Source organism: Copadichromis virginalis, linkage group LG22, assembly GCF_057382275.1.
Source record: "Copadichromis virginalis isolate Kocher_CV1m ecotype Utaka linkage group LG22, C_Virginalis_male_GT1.1, whole genome shotgun sequence".
Lineage (NCBI taxonomy): Eukaryota > Metazoa > Chordata > Actinopteri > Cichliformes > Cichlidae > Copadichromis > Copadichromis virginalis.
The window spans coordinates 20,311,891-20,322,734 of record NC_140638.1 but is presented as its reverse complement, the minus strand read 5'-3'; the positions used below and the strand labels follow the sequence as shown (position 1 = coordinate 20,322,734).

The 10,844-nt window shown below is 42.4% G+C and overlaps 1 protein-coding gene across 1 annotated transcript; it reads right to left on the bottom strand.

The window, feature by feature from the left end:
* Nucleotides 1-216: 216 nt before the first annotated feature.
* On the bottom strand, nt 217-5,281 carry sp8a (sp8 transcription factor a). The gene is made up of 3 exons (XM_085445280.1): nt 5,253-5,281; nt 2,162-3,051; nt 217-1,652 (listed from the first exon to the last, which is right to left on the bottom strand). The coding sequence occupies exons 2-3, from the start codon at nt 2,180-2,182 to the stop codon at nt 453-455; spliced, it is 1,221 nt and encodes a 406-aa protein (XP_085301406.1). The 5' UTR covers nt 2,183-3,051; nt 5,253-5,281; the 3' UTR covers nt 217-452.
* Nucleotides 5,282-10,844: the final 5,563 nt, after the last annotated feature.

Here is a 10,844-nt window from a genome sequence, read left to right as displayed (position 1 = left end):
TTTCTGAGGCAAATTGTAATATACAACAAAACTTAGATTATTGCATGTGAATAGTTGTTTTGTTTGTTTTTAATTGAAAATTGCCCCATTTATTAATCCCAGTGCAACACAGACTTTCAAACACGAGTAAATTATAGAAATGCAGTCACTCAAACTTTTTTATAATTTATATATTTAATTACTATAATAATGAAGTAAAAGGGGATCATGAAAGGCTCGTTTTTCTTCCTTTTTTATATTAAAAAAAGAGAATAAATTAGGCAATAGAGAAATTAAAAAAGAAAACAAAAACTAAACGACAGATGAGTAAAAGATTTTTCATAGAAAGGTACAAATAACAGATGAGGTATAAGCAGAGTGATCCATAAAGTGCTGTTTCAGTTCTTTAGAGTCCACGGCACGCTGTAAAGCAAACAACCCACGTGTGGATTCATCGGGTTCAGCTCTGTGGATTATTGCACCGCTCTCTGTCCCTCGGTGCTGTGCAGTCTCAGTCCAGGGCTCGGGCTGCCGCTATTGTCCGTGTCGCTGGTGCCCTTCGTGAGCCCCGGCTCCCCGCCGTCCTCCGGGCTGTGTGTCCTTGCGTGCTTGCTGAGATGGTCAGAGCGCATGAATCGTTTGTGGCAGAGGGGGCACTCGAATCGCTTCTCCCCGGTGTGTGTGCGCAGGTGCCGCTGGAGCTCGTCAGAGCGCGTAAAGCGTTTCCCGCAGAAAAGCCAGTTGCAGACAAACGGCCTCTCCCCGGTGTGCCAGCGCAGGTGGGCCTTCAGGTGCGAAGTTTTGCCGTAAACTTTACCACAACCTGGGATGTGGCAGCTGTGCAAGCCCCTCCGCCGGGGACTCGTGCGCCCTTGGCCGAGGCTCTCCGCCTCTTGGCAGTTTGGACAGTCACAAGTGGTTCTACCGGAGTAGCGCCGTGAAGAGGAGCGGGAGGATGGGGGCAAAGAAACGACTGGGGAACCTGTGAGAGGAGGTGCCGCCGTGACCGGGGGCTCTGTGTAGGCTGCGGGAACAGGTGGTCTGAAGCCGTCGAAGAGATGTTGCGCCGCGGGGAGCAGGTGCTGAGAGGCACCAGGGCTGAAGTTAGAGCTGTAGTCACTGGTGTAGCTGCTCAAAGGAGAGGGTAACCCGACTGTGTTCTGTGCGTCCACCCAGCTGCTGCCCATATCCCACCAGGCAGGAGGCCCGTTACCAGTATCCCCCACGGGTTTGAACCATGGATCATAGGGATGTGCATGCATCCTTGGATATATCCCGGCTATGCTTTCTACCGAGGAGGGAAATTTGGTCAGAAGCACGGGCCGCTGTGCGTGTGCGGAATTGGGAACGCAGTTGTCCGGTGGCACAGCGGGCTGGTACATCGAAAAATCATTCCCTAAAGAAGAAGTAGCAGCCGTCACAGTGAAAGCGCTAGAGGCGTCATTCAGTCCGGTCCTGCTACTCCTGGAGGTCCCAGAAGAAACCCCAAACGATGTGAGGCAGGTACCCAAGTTGCTGATGACTTGCGAGCTCCTTCTCCACGGATGGAACCCTTTGACGGGTCCGGGGGCTCCCTCGGAAACAGTAGGGGAGCACGAGGGGCTGGGCTCCCCAATCCTGCTGCAGGTTTCGGCCAGCATGGCCAGCGGGGTGCTGCCCAACCGTGGCTCCTCCTGCGGGAACACAAAGCACGCACTTAGAGCCAGCACGCCACTGAAACCATGTGCGCAAAACACGCGTAAAATGCAGCATGTAAATCAAATGAGTTGGACACAGTCTGCAAAACACAAATGAAGCTTACATTGTTGTTGTTTTTTAACTTAACCAGCAAAATCACAGCAGGTGGGATAACTTAGTAACTTATAAAACTTTAACTATGGTGGGCAAATAATCTTTAAAAAATCGCTTAACTTTTCCATTAGACGTAGCAACTCGCCATCAATAGCGCAAGCTGTGAAAGCTAAAAATGTAGATGGGAAAAGAACTAAAGCTCGGTTAATTTAAATAACGATACTTTTATTATAAACAGCGGCATTTAAACGAGATAAAGGGAATAAAATAAATATTAACCGAATAAGCAAATGGACAGACCCTTTTAAGAATTTGCTTTTGCCAAAAAATTAAAATTAAAATAAAAAAATATTCAGAGAAAAACAAAAGTTGCGTCGAAATGCAAACTCACCCCAAGCAGTGTGGCAGCCATGGACTCCGTGCAGTGATATCTTCTGCTGTCAGTGTCTGTGTGTGCTCTCGGTAGCTTGCGTGATCGGTCTGTTTTCCTCTCTGACTGCTTTGGTAGTAGTTGTATCTTCCCCGTGGCTTTGAAGCGGCGCTAAGCATCCGCTGGCCAATCAGACATCAGCTGTCATCTTCTCCAAACATTCGTGCTCGGGGTCGTCATAAGTTTCAAACGTTGTAAGCAAGTATAGTTTCAAAGTAGGAGTGAGAGAATAGTTTAAAGTTTAAGGCATGAAATTCAAAAGGAGACACTGAAGCAACAGATGAGTGCGCAGAAACGTTCTTCCTTCTCACCACTTGGTCAAAATACACGTCATAACGCCACAAAAAGTGGCAGTGAATAGTTCCGTGACTGATTTAAGGCATTTCCTCATTAGGTTAATAAAAATGTAGCAGCAGTAATGCCATTTAGTTTCACGTGTATTTATATTTGATGCTCCATGTATTTCGTTACTGGACTTCGAACAGCGCAAGGCTCCATGATAAGGCAAAGTAGGCAAATTGCAGCTAAAATCCCCCAAACCTATTCACTGCCAGTTGAATTTAAAGCTGTGTTAAGGTGAAGTTACCCCTTAATTTAGCAATAAAAAGGCAACATTTAATAAACTAAAAAGCAACTATGATGGCATAAGGGGATTTTGTGCCATCGGCCAAGAAAGATAATGCGTGCTAGTAAACACAATAAAATACACAAGGGAAGCTTTCTGTGCATGTAAAACAGCAAAGCGCAGTTTTGTTTTACTTATGTTGTGAGTTCACTCAGAGGGAAAGGCTGATGAATGGGAGGCTGGTCAGGTCCGTCCCATCCTGTCCCTGGGGCGTATCCAGTCAGCCCTGGGGGAGGGAAAGGAGGATACCATCACTGCCTCTACAATTTCATCTTATTCAACACAAAACAAATTACTTTTTAAAATAAAGCACCTCTTTCTGTTCTTTTCCCTAATTTTATAACTCATTTAGACACTTGGCTAAGCTCAGACTAACAGTGGGAGGAAGTAACTTTTATTATTTGAATAGATAGTCCTACACTTAAATCAGGCATGTTTAACCTTTGTGATGACACAAGCACCCTAGAAATAACCTAATGTAAGAGCAAAGGCACTTATATTTCATTTGAATTTCAAATGTAATAAAACAGCAGGATTCAAGCTACTTTCTTCATTTGCTTGATATACTGCTTTCCTGCCCTTACCTCATCGCTTTGACTATCCTAAATGAAGTCAGCTCCACACTCACAGAAAAGTTAATCACATCTCACAGTTTAAATCAAGTGGCTGCTAGTGTGCATAATTATTTTTGGTGTTGCAATGCAAAGTCCGATATATCATTTTAGCTTAGATTTCATGTACACTTCAAAATGTTAAGGCAGATGTTTGTTGTTTGTTTCTTGAAGGAAATTATTCAGCATATCCTTGATGGTTTAAACACACCAAGATACTAATATCTCAAACATATGATGTACAATGGATTGACTTACTTGACCAGTGGCTAGATTAGTAGTTTATAGGCCTAACAACTATTCTCCAGGAAAATAACAAATACATTGTTGGTCTGCTGTACTTGCACCTTTTTGTAAAATGTAGAGAAGCTAGACAAGCAGCTGCAAAGCCTTTTTCGTTTTAAGTAAGTAAGGATGGCATGGTGCATCAGCTTAGATTAGAGGGGTACTTTACCCCAAAACCAAATTAAAATGTAATTTAATTTAAATTTAATTTAAAATTAAATTAAATAATGATACTTCCTACAGTCAATTTAGTTCTTCTGTAAATTGAACCAGGTGGCTTTTGTATGGAAGAATTTTTGTGCCACCAAAAAAGAGAAAAAAAGTGAAGAAATTGAATTTCAAAATTTCAATTTAATATCTTAAAATTTTGACTTGTCCAGCAGAAACTAAAAATTTCAAGTAATTTAACAATTTCATATCCCAAATTAAATTTTTGACATAATAACCCAGAATGTTGTTTTGTTTTGTTTTTTGTTTTTTCTTTCTTGCATACATTTTCTTTGTTGTATTTAAAATAAATTTGAGTGAGGTCAATGTTTTTAGATCTTATCTCCCTGGAAGAGCTGCATAAACACTGGAGATAATTCACAGAGACCAAAGATAGTGAATGATTTCGTGAAGCAACCATGAACGAAATAACTGCTGACGATGTGAAGTGGGCGGGACCTGTAATAAACTTTTGGGCAGGCGACTGAAGTGACTACCAATGAGACTGAAGAATGCCGTTGACTGACATAAAACCACCTATAGGGTTACCTAGGAAACTATAACCTGCCAGTCCAAATGACCAGCTGTCAGTTTCAGAGAGAAATATGTAACAAACAAAAAGCATTCAGTATGTACGGTTTAAGGGGCGTGGCTATGTTGACTGACAGGTGTCCCAGTACAGGCAGCTGGCTCAGTGTGCACTAGGCCGACCAACCTTTGTTTGTGCTGCTGCTGTCTTTTTGAGCTTTATATCTGTCATCTCAAAAATATATATATGCTTTAGTTTTGAGTGAAACTGTAGCTCTTTATTAGCACTAATTAGCCGATATGTGTGTTTGTGAGCTGCACCCATACAGTTTGAGAATGTAACGTGCTAAACAAGCTAGCTAGCATTAGTTGTTAAAGGGGAATTCCACACTTTCATTCATCTAATGCAACTTCTCAATCCAGGAAACCAAAAACAAAACAGTGACTGCCATGTTGAAGCTTCAAAATGCAAAATCTAAAAGCAGTGGGTGCCACCGTGATGTCTTTGGTTCTCTTTCATACCGTCTACACTTTACACTGAGTTGTTTCTACAATTTCTTAGTTCAGTTTGTTTTGCAGCTATTGCTAAATCCACTGTGCTGTGGTGGACAATGTCACAGCTTTCAACTTAAAATTGGCTTCATAAACTTGATATGCTGGATTAGCTTCAAATGAATATTTGCTTACTCTACTTTGAAATGAAACCCAGAAAATAATTTAGAAGTTGGGCTTCATAGCTGTAAAATTTTGGATTTGGGTATTTTAGTTATTACAGCGAAATCACAAAAACACACACCTCTCAGCAGACTGGATGAAATGAGAGGCAATTCCCCCACAGCCTCGGGCAAGGCCGTATGCACAGGTGGAGTTTACAGTGGGCCATCTTCCCCTAAACCTAATCGCCATCTTCACAAGCCACCCAAACAGCTGTCCCTCTTTTCGAAGCATTCTTTTCCCACACTGAGAGTGTGTGCGTGTTTTTGTATGTGTGTGCTTTAAAGGCCCCCAGTGAAACCCTGTCTGAGCCTCAACCTGCTCCTTTAGCCACGATAATGACCGCATTATCACGCGCCATCGAACGTCAACAAAAAAAGATTGTCGTGTGCTTTCCAATCACTTTGTGGGCACTGAGACAGAAAGAGCTGGGAGAAAAGAGTGAAATAAAGATCTGGCACTTCTCCGGGAGAGGGGTGGGTGAAGTATTTTATTTCTCCTTGCTTTTTCTTCCCCATCTCCTCCTTTTGTAGGTTGGAGCATAGTCAGGAGTGATCCAGAGGGCAGGCCAGCCATCTTGGTCAGCTGCCCTGCTGAGACAATTAGCGGGAGAATCACAGAGTCAAACGACAAAGCTGCTAAACATGACAAAAAAATATTTATTGTAACCAGGGGGTAGCCACTCAATTTTAGTTAAAAAAAAAAGAAAAAAAAGAAAAAAGAAGGATAGGTTCCAGACCTTGCGACAATCAATGTGAAGACGCACGTTAAGACGTTAAAATAAAATAAACTTTCTTTTCTAAAGTGCAGGAAAAGTCATCCAGGTGAGCTGTGCGCCAGGATGTGCCTGAAGCAGCTCCTCCTTGGCTTCCTGTAATTACTCCACTGAGAGGGCACGTCCGCAGCCTGTCTGTCAGCACGGAGCTGATGGACGACTGTAGCAGCAGAGTCAGGGAAATTAGTTTGAGTTGTTGTGATGACATCATAAGATTCACCCCTCTTTTTTTTTTTTTAAGAAAAAACCATCCCATAAAGAATCAGTACATAGTGAAATCTCTTCGACTCATTTACCCTTTGTATGCTTTTAATCTCTCACATAGCGTATAGCAGCTTATTGAAATTCTAACGCTTATAAATGATACAATAGCAAGAAAAGATAAATATAAGGTCATCAGAGGAGGACATCTTAAAAAGTCCAGTGCTTTAGAGTAATGGAAAGCAAGCGTAGAGAGGACTGATTTCCATTGGTTTCATAGATTATCCCTTTGGTTAGTGGATACAGTGACAATAAGCTGCCCTGAAATCTGTGGAAGTTTACCCTCATTTTTCTGTCGCTCTCACGCACATACAGGGGTCAGAGAGGACATCTCTCATCAGCCCGTGCAGCAGATTGAGGGAATCCAGGCCAATGTAATTACACTGTTGAACGGCTTCATTCGCATTCATGTATACAGCGCATATACATACACCAGCAGACAAACCCATTCATGAAATTAGAAAAAAAAAAGAGGAGGAGGGAGGATTTGTCAGTGAGGAGAGAAAGGTTGGGAGGATGAGTGTGTAGACACCTCTGCCGAGTTTGTTTGGCTCAAGTTTTGGGATGAAGGTGAATTGAAATTGCACTTTATGAGCACTCTCTTTCCTCTCTTTATTCCGCACACACACAGACACACACACACACACACGCTGAGGGTTAGTGTTGATGGATGCTCGGGGTTTGTTAAGTCGTACATCACAGAGGTCATTTAACCTGCCAACACATCTGCTGTCTCTGCCCTCAGAAAGACAGGAAGAGGTGGAGTGAGAAGAAAGATTTATAAAGGTGGGGAGGAGAATTATGCAGGGTGTGAGAGAATGAGACTGTGATTAGTAACTGGAGTGGATGAAAAGCTCTCATTCAGTCTCACTCGGAGTTTCACTCATACACACACACACACACACACACACACACACACACACACACACACACACACACACACACACACACACACAAACGCACACACATGCATGTTGTGCTGAAAGTGGTATCTTTTCAACAAGCGTCTTCACTAAAGCTGCTTGCGTTATGAGTTTCTCTGCTCCTCCATCAACTTTCGTCACGTTTCTGTTAACTACTCCCAGTAAAGCTGCTGATTTATGCCGAGGAGCTGTTCTGCGCACCGAGATATTAATGAGATGCTTCTGGAGGAGGAGTCTTCATTGATTTTTCTCAGAAGTCGTTGATGTTTGTGATGAAAGGGAGTGTGTACGCTGATTGCAGGTCACTGCTTGTATACACTCTTGCTGCGCTCTGTTAACGTAGCTTAAACCTCATGGAGAGACCTCCGCCTTGTCTTCACATCATCTCAGTGTACATAACCCAAGTGTCACCTCAGGTTTGCAACTTTTAATATTAAAGTATTAAAAAAAAACCCAACTACTGGTCTACCAATTAACTGTGCTAGGAATTGACTATAAATAAATAGATTTTTATAAATATTTTGAATGGTGATGCAGCGATTTCTAGAAAGTAAATAGTAAGTAGAAGTAATTGTTTCATATTTTACTTTCTTTGTTTTTTCTCAGGCCATCTTTTACCACTGCTGCTAATTAAATGACAGTTTTTAAAGGTTTGGAAAGGCTAACTTTACGGTACTGCAATTGTGTCTACAGCAAGCCCACAGATTAGTGCTGTCAACCACTCCTTTAAGATCCCAGCTGCATGTTGCTTGACATCTGTCGGTCAAATGCTGATTGGTTGACAGTGACCAGAACCGGGTAGGGAGCGATAGTGGAGCTCACAAGGAATGGGAAAAGCATGAAAACATAAAACAGTGAGTGCAGTGGACACTTTTCATTGTTTGTAACACTAGGTTTCACTTCAGCTCTTTTGTATGGCTGGCTGATGGACCAACTACAGCACCATCAAGCCCACAAAGTGGTGGTACCACATGTTTTTGACACTGTCGCCATCTGACAAACAGCTGTACCATAATTTCCCCTTTAGTTCTTAAGATAGTAAAGATCTGACTTAAAATAAATAGTTTTATTGTCATGGCTCAAGTTATCATCTACACTGAGCTTCACTTTATTTTATGGACAGATTTTGTTGTCTCGTGTGACTATCAGCGGATTCTCAACAATAACATGGAACTGTGGGCCACAGTGAAGGGTCAACCTCTGGGGCTAAGAAAATGGATCCAACTGCAGTTTGTCAAATGACTGCTTTAACTGGCTCTAAACGTGATTCAGTCTCCATAGACTCTTACAGTGGGGCAAAAAAGTATTTAGTCAGCCACCGATTGTGCAAGTTCCCCCACTTAAAATGATGACAGAGGTCAGTAATTTGCACCAGAGGTACACTTCAACTGTGAGAGACAGAATGTGAAAAAAAAATCCATGAATCCACATGGTAGGATTTGTAAAGAATTTATTCGTAAATCAGGGTGGAAAATAAGTATTTGGTCAATAACAAAAATACAACTCAATACTTTGTAACATAACCTTTGTTGGCAATAACAGAGGTCAAACGTTTACTATAGGTCTTTACCAGGTTTGCACACACAGTAGCTGGTATTTTGGCCCATTCCTCCATGCAGATCTTCTCAAGAGCAGTGATGTTTTGGGGCTGTCGCCGAGCAACACGGACTTTCAACTCCCGCCACAGATTTTCTATGGGGTTGAGGTCTGGAGACTGGCTAGGCCACTCCAGGACTTTCAAATGCTTCTTACGGAGCCACTCCTTTGTTGCCCGGGCGGTGTGTTTTGGATCATTGTCATGTTGGAAGACCCAGCCTCGTTTCATCTTCAAAGTTCTCACTGATGGAAGGAGGTTTTGGCTCAAAATCTCACCATACATGGCCCCATTCATTCTGTCCTTAACACGGATCAGTCGTCCTGTCCCCTTGGCAGAAAAACAGCCCCATAGCATGATGTTTCCACCCCCATGCTTCACAGTAGGTATGGTGTTCTTGGGATGCAACTCAGTATTCTTCTTCCTCCAAACACGACAAGTTGAGTTTATACCAAAAAGTTCTACTTTGGTTTCATCTGACCACATGACATTCTCCCAATCCTCTGCTGTATCATCCATGTGCTCTCTGGCAAACTTCAGACGGGCCTAGACATGCACTGGCTTCAGCAGCGGGACACGTCTGGCACTGCGGGATTTGATTCCCTGCCGTTGTAGTGTGTTACTGATGGTGACCTTTGTTACTTTGGTCCCAGCTCTCTGCAGGTCATTCACCAGGTCCCCCCGTGTGGTTCTGGGATCTTTGCTCACCGTTCTCATGATCATTTTGACCCCACGGGATGAGATCTTGCGTGGAGCCCCAGATCGAGGGAGATTATCAGTGGTCTTGTATGTCTTCCATTTTCTGATGATTGCTCCCACAGTTGATTTTTTCACACCAAGCTGCTTGCCTATTGTAGATTCATTCTTCCCAGTCTGGTGCAGGTCTACAATACTTTTCCTGGTGTCCTTCGAAAGCTCTTTGGTCTTGGCCATGGCGGAGTTTGGAGTCTGACTGTTTGAGGCTGTGGACAGGTGTCTTTTATACAGATGATGAGTTCAAACAGGTGCCATTCATACAGGTAACGAGTGGGGGACAGAAAAGCTTCTTACAGAAGACGTTACAGGTCTGTGAGAGCCAGAGATTTTCCTTGTTTGAGGTGACCAAATACTTATTTTCCACCCTAATTTACGAATAAATTCTTTACAAATCCTACCATGTGGATTCATGGATTTTTTTTTCACATTCTGTCTCTCACAGTTGAAGTGTACCTCTGGTGCAAATTACTGACCTCTGTCATCATTTTAAGTGGGGGAACTTGCACAATCGGTGGCTGACTAAATACTTTTTTGCCCCACTGTATGTTTAAATGCCCAAAATCTATAGCAGAAATAAATATGTTTACAGTTTGATATAAAAACACTGATTGTTTCTACAGATAATTTCCCCTTCATAGCAAATACAAGAGGGTTTAATAGGGTTTGCATAACTTATTTAAATCCTACAATGGCTTAAAGTTATGCAGAGTTAAGTTTTTGTTCAGTGTGTGGTGTACATGAAATCACATTTTGACAGGGAAATAACTACAAAAACGATGCACATTGCTAACCAGTGCTAGCATTAGCAGATAACTCTATATCTTCTATAGCCTCTCCCTCCTCATCTGTATGAGACAGCTAAGATGCAGTACAAGTGCTGTATTGTACTAAAAGACCATCAAAGCAGTCACCTGCTGAGTTTGTTTGGTAAGTAAATTTTTCATTTAGTAAAAAGCACAAAAAACCAACAGGACAAAGCAAAGATGAAAAACAGCCAAAATTGCCACAGTGATTCTACCTTAGAACCATAAACAGATAAAAACAGAGGCTGCAGGCTGACTGCTCATAAGTTTGTTACCTGTTGAAGTTCAGGGTCTGGCTGCTGGGCTGGGGTCAGCATTCACTCAGCTTAAAGAGTTCTTGGCTAGCTTTGTGTTAGCAACAGAGGAGGAAGGAGGATTTGTCTGTCAAAACATTGGCAGATTGAGTTTTACCAACTTCATATTGATATTGTCTTATTGGGAAAAAGTTATTTTACGACTACTACTGCTGGAACGAAGTCAACTTTAATTAGATGTGACACCCAGCTCCGAAATCTGACTTCAGAACTAACAGGAAGCATATCTCCCAAACACTACCCTGAAG

Bases quoted from the DNA above. Each gene is read 5' to 3' on its own strand.
- sp8a (XM_085445280.1), bottom strand. From the start codon at position 2,182: ATGGCTGCCACACTGCTTGGG. The intron at 1,653-2,161 runs GTGAGTTTGCAT...GTGTTCCCGCAG, and splicing joins TGGCTGCCACACTGCTTGGG to GAGGAGCCACGGTTGGGCAG.